The 13,523-nt window shown below is 56.2% G+C and overlaps 2 protein-coding genes across 2 annotated transcripts in view; one reads left to right on the forward strand and one right to left on the reverse strand.

Annotated features, from left to right (window-relative positions):
• Nucleotides 1-5,484: 5,484 nt before the first annotated feature.
• On the forward strand, nt 5,485-11,266 carry SLC22A7 (solute carrier family 22 (organic anion transporter), member 7). Its single transcript, XM_004674012.1, has 10 exons — nt 5,485-5,967; nt 6,552-6,655; nt 6,779-6,933; nt 7,057-7,225; nt 8,418-8,541; nt 8,802-8,911; nt 9,581-9,795; nt 9,939-10,047; nt 10,750-11,073; nt 11,224-11,266. Exons 1-10 carry the CDS (start codon nt 5,569-5,571, stop codon nt 11,264-11,266), a joined length of 1,752 nt encoding a protein of 583 aa, XP_004674069.1. The 5' UTR covers nt 5,485-5,568.
• Nucleotides 11,267-12,236: 970 nt separating this feature from the next.
• The window catches only part of CRIP3 (cysteine-rich protein 3), a 2,786-nt gene continuing 1,499 nt past the window's right edge, over nt 12,237-13,523 (reverse strand). The window contains exons 5-8 of the mRNA XM_004673512.1: nt 12,845-12,916; nt 12,620-12,714; nt 12,477-12,534; nt 12,237-12,298 (exon numbers count right to left, since the gene is read on the reverse strand). Of these exons, the coding sequence (XP_004673569.1) occupies nt 12,237-12,298; nt 12,477-12,534; nt 12,620-12,714; nt 12,845-12,916 (287 nt within the window). The remainder of the gene's footprint in view (nt 12,299-12,476; nt 12,535-12,619; nt 12,715-12,844; nt 12,917-13,523) is intronic.

A 13,523-nucleotide genomic window follows, 5' to 3' on the forward strand; every position in this document is an offset into this window, starting at 1 on the left:
AGATGGAAAAAAAAAATGTGCAAAATGATGTAAAAATAAACTTTGTAATAAAAAAATAAATTAAAAAAAACAGGATCTTCTATTTTAAATGCTCTTTATTGTTTTGAGTTTGAATGAAAAAAAGTCACAAATCATTCATTATTTAGCATTCCTGCAGTTATTCATTCATTCTAAAGTCTGCAGACTAGTGTTGAACATGTCCTAGAGGCCCAGCCAGACACTGGGCACTGTGCAGGAGCTGAAAGCATGCCCTCAAGGGTGGTTATAGATTGACTTTAACTTTATGTGGGCTGTGTGAGCTGATACGGGCTCCCAGCCCAGAGTGGGAGTTTCAAGGAAGGCACTCAGGTGGATATGACTCTCAGACTGAACTTCAAAGGACAAACAGGAGTTGGCCAGCTGAAGAGGAGAGGACACTCCTCGTGGAGGGAGCAGCGTGGGCAAGGTGTGGAGGTGTCATTCAGTGTGATGGTCATAGGTGCAAGATGGGGAGCAGAGAAAGCAGAGAAGGAGGGAGGGACCAGGTCTGAGGCAGGAGTAAGTTATACCAAGAGGACAGCTTGAGGGGGGCTGCTTCCCTTCTAGGAGCCTGATACCTGCCAACCACATCCACCTCCAAGGCCCAGTTTGGTTGTCAGGCTTACCTTATGCTTCACAGCTGTAGGTCTACACAGTCTCTGGTGGACCTTCTCCCCACTTCCTCCGTAAATATATTTCTCTTTTCTGTCCTATGGTTAAGAGGACACAGGGGCACAGAGAAAAAAGTGATTTGAACAAGTCAAGTTGCTCAGTCTGGGGGGATCTTGAGACGAGTACACTGGAGGGGCTTCATTAGTAGAGATGAGTCCTTGAAGACATTTGGGAGGCAAGTGCTCAGGTGCTGATGAAAATCTGCTGAGATTTTCCCTTTGGCTACTCAGGAGTCCAGGCCATGACCAGCCTGAGGCCAAGCCAAGATGGAATGGTGAGCATGGCCTTCTTATTTATTTATTTATTTTTAAGATTTTATTTAGTTATGCATACAGAAATGGGGTACAGATCAAGGGTACAGGTGCGGCGAGAGGATTCACCAGAGACAGAATGGAGAGCAGAACAGGCAGATTGACAAAGTACACTGCTGAGGGGAGCAGCAGCGAGACAGAGAGGTCTGCTGCACCATGTGGGTCACCTCCAGGGTGGGGATCGAACTTGCACTGAAGTGGCCACCACTTGGCTAAGCTTCTCTGTGCAATGCTCTAACCCATTGCGCCACCAGGGGGTGTCCTGAGCAAGGCCTTCTAAATCCTCTGCAGGTCAGAACTGTCCTCAGCAACCTCAGTGGCCTGAGGTGAAGGGGAGGAGAGTCTTCTCGGTCATGGGAGTTTGGTCACGGGTCAAAGGGGAACATGATGCACATCCATGTTCATCCGCTCCAGGTGGCATCTTCTGCAATCCATTAAGCCCACAGGTGCGATATCACCCACCACCACCACCAGCAATTCTACTACAATCACAGTCTCTTTCTCCATGACTCACTCCAACTCTACTACCCAACATGACCAGCACCTCACCTGTCAGATCACAGGTACTCTTGTTCCAAACCATTGCCATCATCACCACTAGGCTCTGATAACAGGAGAGACATGATTCGCTTACATGTCTTCATCGTGACTATCATCTCCACCATCACCCCACCCCACCACCATCCGTCCTATCTACCACATATCCAATGCCCTCCTAACTGCATTCCTAGTAGACTCAAAGCCCTCTTCCCATCACCACAGGACCTTCTCTTCGACATTGCTAGACCTGCCCCATAACCAAACTCACCTGTAGTCTATCCCATTGCTACTGCCATCGTCAGAACAGCAGTGGTGCAGCAGACCTCTCCTGTCTCACCCAGTGCTCCCCTCAGCAGTGGATTTAGTCAATCACTCTGTCTCTGGCGAATCCTCTCACCTTCTTACCCCCCACCCTGCACCTCTGGTCTACACCCCAGTTCTTGTATGCATAAATAAAATAAATCTTAGAAAGGGTCCTCCCTGGTGGCACAGCGGGTTGAAGCACAGCACTGAGAAGCTAAAGCCACTTCCGCATGAGTTCGATTCCCGCCTGCCCCGGAGGTGACCACATGGCGTGGCAGACCTCTCCTGACCCGCCCGCTGCTCCCCTCAACAGTGTACTTCGTAGATCTGCCTGTTCTGCTCCCCGTTCTGTCTCTGGTGAAGCCTCTCGCTGCCCCTGAGCCTCTGGCCTGTACCCCAGTTCTGTAGGCACAAATAAATAAATCTTTAAAAAAATAAAGTAAAATAAATAAATCTTAAAAAAAAAAAAAGATCCTGAAATGTAAGGAGTCCTTATGCAGTCAACACACGGGGACCCTCAGCAGTTCCAGAGGTCATGTCGACTGAGGGGTAATTCTGCCAGGGCATGAGGCTCTTCTCCTGCTAGACCTAGACTCATGCCACTACAAGGCTCACTTGGCTACTGAGCTCAGGTTTGGATTGCAGGTTGGAGGCGGAGGGGGATGGCTAAAAATGAAATCAGAACAGCAGCTTTTCAGTGGTGATTCAGAGCTGATCTGTCCTTAGTGGCTGGACTCTCGGCGTTTCCTACCTTTCCCATCCACCATCTGCTTCCAGACATCACGGTCATCTCACCACCACTGCTGGTGCCGGCAGGAAGAGAGCGGCCATCTGGAGTGGGGGCAGGGATGCAAGGGAGCAGGGGACCGGTGCCCACCTACCCTGTAGAAAGGGGTTGCAGATTTAGATTTGAGTCTCCTAGGAGCCAATGCCAAGAGGGAGAAGAGACCACTATTCACATTATTTCTTACGTCGAGGCAGGAGGTCCCCATCATTCTGAGAAAGGGAATACTCTCTCCCATGGATGGGCCAGGGAGATGATGCATTGGCTGCAAAAGCCAGCCACGGGAGATGCACAGTGCTGTGATATTTTACATGTGTTATATGCAGTGGGATTATAGCGGAGTGAACGAGGGAGGGACAGTGAGCTAGGTGAGAGCTGGAGGAAAAGGAGGTGTCTCGCCCTCGAGTGGGTCTCCAGATGGCTTGGACATTCTCCAGGTGAATAAAAGGGAGGCCAGTGTTGCCAAGGGGCTGCATGGAGGTGGGGAGTGACCAGAGGCCACCTGGGGAGAGGAGCCAAACTTGGGGTGTCCTATGGAAACAGGAAGTTGCTAAGTATGCTGCTCTCTGAAGCAGAAAGTCCCTGCAGTGTGGTGGTCCACAGTGGTAGCTCCGGCTACCTTGACCGCTTCCCAAGCAGTGAAGTCTGTGATACATGGGGAAGTAAGTTCTTGCATACAAACTGTATAGAAACGACATACAAATTGCATGCAGTTTGTATACATACAAACTGCATACAAATTGTATTCCTGCAAGTCAGGGTTCATCCTTCTGGGAGCTATTGCCCTGAGCCCACTAGTGATGAATAAACCTCTCTCTCCATCTCCCTGAGTGCCGCCTCATTCCTCTGGGAAATTGCCTGAAAGCTAAAGGCAAACTGACCAGCTGAACTTCCGCCTTCCAGCGGTGGAGCTGGTGGAGGGTTTTAACCAGGTCAGATTTGGTTTACAATTTGCATTGTGGGGAACTGGTTGGAGGGGTGAGATTGAAGGCAAGAAGACTGTCACTTGTTTTTTTTTCAAAGATTGATTTATTTGTGCATACAGAACTGAGGTACAGGCCAGAGGTGTAGGGGCCATGAGAGGCTTCACCAGAGACAGAGTGGGGAGCAGAACAGGCCGACTGACGACTGACGAAGTCCACTGCTGAGGGGAGCAGCGGGCGGGGCAGGAGAGGTCTCAGGCCGGGGATGAGACTCTGCTGAAGCGGCTGTGGCTGGCTTCATAGTGGTGCACTCTAACCCGCTGGGGCGGGCCCAGACTGTCACGTGTTTTAACCCTCCTGTTAGACTGTAAGCTCACTGAGGGCAGGTCTGTGTGAGAGGCCTGTTTGACCGGAAGGAAGGCTTGTGCTGCCCTGGACACTCAACAGCTGTCTTGCCTTCCTGACCGCTGCCCCCACTGCCAGATCACAGCCCCCGGCGCCCCGTCGCCACGCCTATCAGCACACTGGATGCCAGAGCTTCCTCTGGGTGCCAGCCCAGTGCCCACTGGAACAGCTCCAGCTCAGCAGTGTAGGCCCAAGGCCTGTGCCCAATTCAGGGGCCCTGGTTCTTTCTTCAGCTCTGCTGCTGAGTCACTGTGTGTCTCCCCGCCTGCCCTCCCTCTCTCCCTCCCCCCACCCCCTGCTCCCATTTCTTTGTTTGTCCAAAGTGGGGGCTAGATTAAATTAGTATTCTTCCAACACTTTTCAACTTGGTCTTTTCTCAAAGAACACCTTTGGAAGTCCATTTGCTTAGAAATCTGGAGTCCTTGGAACACAATTTGACAGCCTCCCAGCTCTGCCAGCCCAGTCTTTGGAGAATCAGAGGCAGAATAAGCCCGGTGGTGCTGCCTCCGGTGTCTCTGTGCAGCAGCCACGAGGAGGGGAGTGGGAGGCCAGACAAATTTAAAGTATCAGCAGTGCAGGTGCCTTGGCAGGACTTTGGCAAGCCCCCTCCTCCTTGGCCCCCTGCCAGCCCCACATAGAATCATCCAGAAAAGCAAAGCAGGAAGAGAGGACAGACAGGAGGGACTGTGTATAGGGAGAGCCCATGTGAAGAAGACGGAGGGTGCTCTGGCATCAGAGTCCCCCCCGAGAAGCCAGGCCATGTGATTCTGGGTGCCTCAGGACAGGGTATACGCTATAGGAAGGCTATGTGGCCCGTCAGAACGAACCCCTCTCTTGGTGGTGGTGCAACACGTGAGGGTGCAGCACTGCCAGTGAGCCGCAGCCGCTTCAATGGGAGTTTGATCCGCGCCCCGGAGCTGACCCACATGGCGTGGCAGACCTCTCCTGACCTGCCTACTGCTCCCCTCAGCAGTGTATTTCAGTCATTCGGCCTGTTCTGCTCCCCGCTCTGTCTCTGGTGAAGTCTCTCACTGCCCCTGCACCTCTGTCCTGTCCCCCAGTTCTGTATGAATAAATAAATCTTTTAAAAAGAAAGAAAGAAAGAAAGAACCCCTCCCCCGGTCAGGACCTGGCCAGTCTGATTCCTGGGCTGCCCGCCAGGCAAATGAACAAGGCTGACGAAGACTCCGTAAGACAAAGAGCATCCAGGGAGAGCCGGCCGGTGCCCAGGAGGTCTCCTCCTCGTAGGGGTCTGGTGCTCTACTGACCAAGGGGCTCGTGCTCCCTGCCCACACATTCGGCCACCTTCCTCGTGGCCCAAGGCTGCCCCGTGGTCCCTGAGCCCTGATGGACCTAAGTCCCAGACCACAGAGTCAGTGACCTCTGAGTGGATGACAGCTCCTCCCCCAGGCTGGCCTTTCAGGCAGGGATTCCTGGAGTCCTGGCTGGCTAGGGAGGGCCCAGTCCTGGGCCAGCCCCTGAGGGCTGGCTTCTGGCTGCAGCCTCTCCATTCATCAGTCCATCCAGAGTCCAAGGGTCTAGGTGGCGGGTGGGCTGTGTGGTGCTGGGCACTACAGAGGCAGCGGAGCTGGGTGGCTGGCGGGCGGGAGGCATGGGATTCGAGGAGCTGCTGGACCAGGTAGGCGGCTTTGGACACTTCCAGCTGTGGAACGTGGCCCTGCTGGCCCTGCCGCGAGTGCTGCTGCCCCTGCACTTCCTCCTGCCCATCTTCCTGGCGGCCGTGCCTGCCCATCGCTGTGTCCTGCCTGGCACCCCTGCCAACGTCAGCCACCAGGACGCATGGCTAGAAGCCAGCTTCCCCAGGGAGCCTGATGGCACCTTCAGCTCCTGCCTGCGCTTCTCCCACCCCAGGGCCCTCCCCAACACCACTCTGGGGGGAGGGGAGCAGAGCCCTGGGGAGCTGGAGGGCCAGCCCGAGCCCCCCACGGAGCCCTGCCCTCAGGGCTGGGAGTACAACAGCTCGGAGTTCTCCTCCACCATTGCTACGGAGGTACAGAGCCACAGAGCCGAGCCGGGAGGCTGGGGGACACGAGGGGGCGGGTCTGTCGCTGCCTCCAGTGGTTGCTATGTGGGCATCAGACAGGCTGCTGCTTAGAGTCTCCCTTTGCCTATCAGCAGATAGGTGGGGGTCTGTGGCTTTAATGCGCTGAGCCAAATTCCTGTTTGTGGCTATAAGCCATGGAGCTGCTGTTGTTAACTGGGAGGCGATACAGGCAGGGAAGGGCTGAGAAGTGCCCAGGGAGTTGGGGCACACGGTTGGGAAGGGTATTTCTACAGCAGGGGTGGGGTGGGGGGAGACAGGTGGCCTTCATCTGGAGGCCAGTGCAGGGCGAGTTTCTCAGGGCCAGAGTGGGCCTCCTGTGGACGTGGTGAAGAGGCTCAGGCTGCAGGTTCGGGAGGGGCCGCCTCCCGCCTCCCGCCCCCCAGCTGGGGTGAACACTTGGGAGTTTATTACCTGACCCGGAGGTGCTGTGTGGCGCTGCTGACCTCAGAAGCACCTGGGTCTGCAGAAGCAGGGGTGGTGCCCGCTGGAGAAGGGCCCTGTGCCCACGAGAGGCCCCTTCCCGCCTGCAGTGGGACCTGGTGTGTGAGCGGAAAGGCCTGAACAGAGCCACTTCCACCTTCTTCTTCGCGGGCGTGCTGGTGGGGGCTGTGGCCTTCGGATACCTCTCAGACAGGTGAGGTGAGGTGGGGGGCTACCTGCGATGGGTAGGGAGCCCTCCTCTCCCCCTCGCTGCTGCCGTGTGGGGCTGGCCCCTGTCCTGGGGCCGCAGGGAGCTGGTCTGCTCGGTCCTTTGCAGGTTTGGCAGGCGCCCCCTGCTGCTGGTAGCCTACGTGAGTACCCTGGTGCTGGGCCTGGCATCTGCAGCCTCCGTTAGCTACATCATGTTCGCCATCACGCGCACCCTCACTGGCACAGCCTTGGCTGGCTTCACCATCATCGTGATGCCGCTGGGTGAGGCAGGCAAAGAATCGGCAGCACCTGGCGGGCTGGCGGGAGGCAGTGGTCAAGGGCGAGGCTGAGCCCATCTGGCCCTTGCTAACTGTCTCCCTGTCTCCGGCCTGGCCCTGGGCCCAGAACTGGAGTGGCTGGACGTGGGACACCGCACCGTGGCAGGCGTCCTGAGCAGCACCTTCTGGACAGGGGGTGTGATGCTGCTGGCACTGGTCGGGTACCTGATACGGGACTGGCGATGGCTTCTGCTGGCTGTCACCCTGCCTTGCGCCCCAGGCATCCTCAGCCTCTGGTGAGGCCTGTGGGCAGCTGGGAAATGGGGGAGATAGGAAGCCAGACACAGAATTAACCAGATATTGAGATTCCAAGCCAGAGACGGAGAGAAACAGTCCATGACCAAGAAACTGAGAGAGAGAGAGAAAGGGTCAGACTCACAGAAAGAAGATGGTAACACGCGGCAGCAGAGGAACAGAGAACAAAATATTGAGCCAGATGGAGAGACGGAACCAGTGAGAATAGTGCATGACCGGCCTGGACGAAAAGGCAGATTCAGAGGGTGTTGCAAACCCACCGAGGGGTGCGCTGACTGCTACCTTCCACTGAACGTAGGCGACTCGGAGACTCAAGAAACTGAAGCAGGAGCCTGGGATCTGGAGTCCGGAGTCTGTTTATTAGGACTGCCCATGGGTATATATAGGGTCTGAAGGTGCAGGGAAAAACACGAAATGTGCCCAGGAAATGTGCCCGATGCAAAGGGTGGGGTGCATGTTTGTAGGGGCCTGGGGCTTCTTGTAGCTTCTACTTGATACAAAGCAGTGGGCTGAAGCTTTTGCAGGACAGAGTGCACTGTGCTCTGCTGGCCTGTTCGTTGGCCTTACTGGGGAGTGTGCGCACCCATGCACAACATCAGCCGGGGCAGACAGGTGCACTTGAGGTCCTGCAGAATGAGCCACAAGAGGGACAGAGGGAGATGCACACACAGGAGTGACAGGAGACAGAGACGGAGCCAAGCACGACTGAGGATGGTCTCCTGGAGGGTGGGAATGAGGCAGGGCCAGTGGGGGTGCTGTGGGGGTTGGGGGTCCCAGCAGAAAAGGGGAGACCAGAGGATGGGCATTTTTTTGCCTCCCTAAGATGAACTGGCTGGTGACCCTCTGTACGTCTGTCTCTCTTCACCTTTGCCTTCCTGCCACCTGTGGAACAAGTGGATGGCCGGCGGAGGAGGCTGTCTTAGCACGAGGCAGACTCATTTGAGTGGGGCCAGGCCTCGGGGTTGTGGAGGACCTAAGCATAAGTGAGGAAATGTAGGAAGAGGAGGCTTTTGACTGGGTTTTAAAGAATGAGTGTCAGGCCATCGGGGGGTGGGAGGGCTTGGCAAGGTGTTCCAGCTTGGGGGACTGAGCTGGGACCCACGGCTGGAGCTGAGGAGGGAGATGTGAGGTAGGGTCCTAACTCTGACTGAAGGGCCTCCTGCTGTCCCCCAGGTGGGTGCCTGAATCGGCACGCTGGCTTCTGACCCAGGGGCGTGTGGAGGAGGCCCGTGGGTACCTGCTCCGCTGTGCCAGGCTCAACGGGCGGCCCGTTGGTGAACATAGCCTAAGCCGGGAGGTGAGGATGAGTGTGTGGTGGGGGCATGGGGGCGCTGTGTCAAGCATCTCTTCCTGGGCCCATGATGTACACAGGAAAAACTCCCCGTGCCCGGTGGAGAGTTCCAAACTTTGCGGTGTCCCACCTAGCTCTGCTGTTCTATACCCACCATCCTACCCAACCCTGAGTGCACCCCACCCCTGCTACAGCCGGCAATATGCCTTGACATGGACACATAGACAATTACTCCAATGTCACAAACTCTCCTCTTCCCCCAACAGGCTCTGAGCAAAGTAGCAGCTGGGGAGCGCATGGTGCGAAGACCCTCGTACCTAGATTTATTCCGGACTCCTCGGCTCCGACACATCTCACTGTGCTGCATGGTTGTGTGGTGAGGAGGGGGGATGGGAGAGGGTTGACGGCAAGGGAGTGGGGGCTGGACAGCAGGCTGGCAAGGCCAAGATGCAGCAGGTGGGCCTCCCTGGTGGCGCAGGGGGAGAAGTCTCCGCTATTAAGCTGTCGGCAGCCACTGCAGCTGAGTTCAATCCCCAGCCAGGGAGCTGACCCACATGGCACAGCAGAGCTCTCCTGTCTTTCCCGCTGCTCCCCTCAGCAGAGAATTTCAGCAGATCTGCCTGTTCTGCTCCTCACTCTGTCTCTGATGAAACCTCTCACCACCCCCCACCTCTGATCTGTACCCCAGTTCTTGGATGCGTAACTAAATAAAATAAATGATAAAAAAAAAAAAAGATACAGCAGGCCTCAGAGACAGGTCAGTTCAAATCCAGACACTGCTGCCTCCTTGCGGGGGGCCTTTGTGGACAGGCCACTTGATACTTGGAGCCTCAGTCCCCTGCTGTAAGGAGACACCGAGTTCAGATCTCCTAAGACTCTGTGAAGTGTAAGGGGTTTTGGCCTCTAGCAAGTGCTGCACACTCTTGGGTGGGAGTGGGGTGTCGCGGGAGAGGGCAGGTCACAGGGAGCAGGCTGTGAAGATGAGGGCGGCAGTCACTGTAAAAGGCCAGGGCCCCTGAGCCAACTTGGGCCCCCGCCCCCTCAGGTTTGGTGTGAACTTCTCCTATTATGGCCTGAGCCTGGACGTGTCAGGGCTGGGGCTGAACGTGTACCAGACGCAGCTGCTGTTCGGGGCCGTGGAACTGCCCTCCAAGCTGCTGGTCTACCTGTCGGTGCGCCACGCAGGCCGCCGCCTCACGCAGGCCGGAATGCTGCTGGGCACCGCCCTGGCCTTGGGCATCAGACTGCTGCTTTCCTCTGGTGAGCCCCGCCAGACGCCCCTCCTCCTGGCCGAGAACCCCCACCTCGCCTCCCTCCCTGCTCCAGCCTGTTGGTTCCCCCCACAAGGAGGCTGCACCACCCATCCCAAAGACCCGTTCACCGCCTGGCCCCTTTCCCTCCAGAAATGGGGTCCTGGAGCACCACGCTGGCGGTGATGGGGAAAGGTTTTTCTGAAGCCGCCTTCACGACTGCCTACCTGTTCACTTCGGAGTTGTATCCTACCGTGCTCAGGTGAGGGGAGCCTGGGTCCCAGGCCACCCATCTAGGGGGAAAGCTTGCTTGTCACATCTCTTACCAACACCCCTACATCCAGGCACTGCACCCCAGCCCCTCTCACCCATTTCTTACACTAGCCGGGGAATTCAGAGCTAATCGAGCCACCCCTGTTTGCCTAAGTCTGGAGAAGGTGGAGCCTTTTGTTTAGTAAATGGCCGGAGCTGGGTCAGACCACCTTTCCGCCTCCTTTAAATGAAAAGCCAGACAAAGCGCTGTCCTGCCGTCCCCTCAGTCCCATTGCAGAGCTGTCCTTGGGTTTTTCTCTGCATGTAAGAACTGGGGGGCCTTTCGGATAGTTGCGGGGGAGAGAAGGCCTATAGGCAACTTGCTGCATCTCGAAAGCCTTGTGCCTTTTCTAACAGGGCAGGGCCTCTAGGAGCCGCTGACCTTCTTCCTACTACACTACCCTTCCTCCAACCCCATTCTTTGCTGAACAGGGAATTCTTCTCTTGGTTCTCTCCCAGAACAGGGATCCCACCCTCTGGTGGGTGCCAGCTTGGGGACAGGGACAGGGGAGGGAAGACCATCTGAAAGAAGCCTTAGGTTTCTAAGATGTCTAGGAGGAAGGGGGTATCTCCAGCCTAGGCAAGAAGCCCATGAAGCATGACCCCACGTAGGGGGAGCATGACCCCTCTCCCCCATTCTCTCTCTAAACAGGCAGACGGGAATGGGGCTGACTGCATTGGTGGGCCGGCTGGGGGGCTCTTTAGCCCCCCTGGCGGCCTTGCTGGATGGGGTATGGCTATCGCTGCCCCAGCTAGCTTATGGGGGAACCGCCCTGCTGGCTGCCGGCACTGCCCTCCTGCTGCCGGAGACAAGGCAGGCTCAGCTGCCAGAAACCATCCAGGATGTGGAGAGGAAGAGGTGTGTACTCAGGGGTCTGTGCCAGCACACGCGTTTGGGTATAGGTGCGCAGATTCCTGACGCCTCAGGTACGACTCGGAGGAGACATGTCTGCACGTGTGTCTCAGGCGTGTATATGCAAGTGTGCAGACCTGGGGTTTGTAAACTGTGCGTCAAAGCACACAGGAGGCCTTACGTGATTTGCAAGATGGGCAGGCTGGGGTGGTAGGTTGGAGGGCTAACCCCCACTGTTTCTCATGACTTCTTCCTCTCCACTGCCCCGTCCAGCCTTCAGGAGGAGGAGATACCCATGAAGCAGGTCCATGACTGAGTGGGACGAGGGACAAGCCCTCCACAGAAGCGCTGCAGCAGGGGCTGGGAGAGCGAGAGGCAGGCCCTGGGACCAGGGCTGGGGTGTCACCAGTGGCCCCCTCTCTGTGTTCATCCCGCCTTAAATATTTGGCTTCCAATAACAGAGTGATTTCCCAGGATGAAGTGGGCTGCTGGAGAATTCTGGCATCCTCTCATGGCTGGGGTAATTCTGTAAATAAAGCTGCCCCTTGTGTTGGGGCAATAGTGAGCAGCTGTGGGAAGAGCCATAGACGGGAAGCCATTGAGTCTAGCCCTGGACTCCCAGCTTTGCCACTAGTAACCTCAGGCAAGTGGCTTTCCCTCTCTGGATCTCAGTCTGTTCATCTCTTAAATGGATAATGAAGCGCACCTCACCACAGGACCTATCTGCGGTTATGCTCAAATGAGACTTGTCCTATGATGATTTCTGGTACCTACAGGGCTGGTGTGCATGCCGTGTGTCCTAAGGGCTGCCCAATGCCAGGACCAGGGTATGAGGAATACAGAGCTTTTTGCTGCCATATATGGCTGCTACCTCCTAGGCACTAAGCAGGGTAATGTACCCCCTTCCCCCCACACTCCCCACCCTCCAACCGACTGTCTAGAACTCCTGCCCAAAGAAGAGTTGAATGTTGCATGGGAGCCAACATTTTATTGGAGAAACTGAGAATAAACACAAAGTTTTGCACACCCTGAAGTTCCAGAATTTTCTGGGGAAAGAGATTAGGGAGGCCAGGAGGCCAGCCTTCAGAATAGGGTGGACTGTGTCCCCAGATAGGGATGGAAGAGGAACACAGTTGGCAGAGAAAGTCTAGATTCTGGTCTACCATGGAGCTTAGGCCCAGGCCACCAGACTCCCACCTCATGGGACTGGAGAATTCTGTAGCTCCTACTGGACCATGGAGGGGATGGTGGAAGGTCGAGTTAGGGTGACCTCTCCTGTGAGCATCTCATTTGGATTTTATCTCCACAGGGTCATAGATGTAGCAGCCTACATTACCAATGTTCACACCTGAGGGAGAGAGCCCCATCACCAAGGACCTTAGGGCTAGGTCGTGTTGGGCTGAGGGCTGCAGGGAATTGGGAAGGGCTTGGGGTGTGTTTGGCCACAGGGGAAGTTGTCCACACATCCCCCACAGACCATGTACACGCCAAACTTTAGGCCTGGTGTCTGGAATGGGACTGCCCACCTTTGGGGCCAAACAGGTAGCCGTAGCAGGGGATGTGGCAGTAGGGGGCGCCGTCATGCTGGGACACACAGAGAGAAAGAAGGCCTCCTCAGCGTGGCTCTCTTCCCTCCTCTCCACTAAAGCATCCATCCCGCCCAGCTCACCTCAGCATGACTCCCGGCGGCCAGCGTCTTCCGGCAGCGCTGGCACCTCAGGCAGGGTCGGTGCCAATTTTTGCCCAAAGACATCACCTTCTCAGCTGGTGGTGGAAAGAGGTGGTTCTAGGGGGGACGCAGAGCAGGGGACCCACCAGCCTTGCTCTACCCTCCCTGCCTTTTGACCCCAGGCACCCCCCCCACCCCGCCTCTCAGTTTTCCATTGTCACTTACCAAAATAGACAGGTTCCTCGCAGCCAGGGCACAAGGACGTCTCCCCAGTGAATGTCTTCATGTAGGGAGGGCCTTTAAGGGGGAGAGGCCCTAGCTAGGGCTGATGTGGGGGTCAGGCCTACAGGGGGCCCACCAGCACTGCCCACTGTGCTCTCTCAAAAGCCAGGCTCCTGAGGAGCCCCTTACTCTGCAATCATGAGTCTGCCTTCCTTTGACCCCACCTTCTGTCCCGTCCTATTTGCAGGAGGGATCCCTGACTCCCTCTTGTCCCTTCACAGGGTCAGGTGCCCATCAGCCCAACCCCATCAGCAACTCAATCCTTAGGACACCTGAGCTGACATAGGAGCTGGTGGAGACAGGGGTAGGGGTGTCAGGTGTTGGGGAGCACAGTATCAGTGCGCACTGCAGAGCACAGGAGGAAGGAATGGAGAGAGGGCAGAAGTGAAGATATGAGGGGCTAGCCCCGGCCCAGTGGCCCCCCACTCACAGGCCCTTCATTCCATAGCTCTGGTCTGAGAGACCTGAGTTCCGGGCTAGCTGCCCATCTAGCTGTGTGATCACACAAGGTCATTTCGCCTCTCTGGATCTCAGTCTCCTCACCAGTAAAGTGGGGGTGATAATGTCATAAGCCCAACTGGCCTCAAGTCAACAGCTGCCATGAAGGAATATCAAAAAAAGG

The sequence above is a fragment of the Condylura cristata genome, unplaced genomic scaffold (assembly GCF_000260355.1).
Source record: "Condylura cristata isolate star-nosed mole 26May11 unplaced genomic scaffold, ConCri1.0 scaffold00001, whole genome shotgun sequence".
In the NCBI taxonomy this organism is placed as follows: Eukaryota; Metazoa; Chordata; class Mammalia; order Eulipotyphla; family Talpidae; genus Condylura; species Condylura cristata.

What these genes read in the sequence shown, in the direction of transcription:
- SLC22A7 (XM_004674012.1), top strand. Translation starts at nt 5,569, where the DNA reads ATGGGATTCGAGGAGCTGCTGGACCAGGTAGGCGGCTTTGGACACTTC. An exon ending in TTCGGATACCTCTCAGACAG is followed by an intron (nt 6,656 to 6,778) that starts GTGAGGTGAGGT and finishes GGTCCTTTGCAG; the next exon opens with GTTTGGCAGGCGCCCCCTGC. An exon ending in CAGACTGCTGCTTTCCTCTG is followed by an intron (nt 9,796 to 9,938) that starts GTGAGCCCCGCC and finishes CTTTCCCTCCAG; the next exon opens with AAATGGGGTCCTGGAGCACC.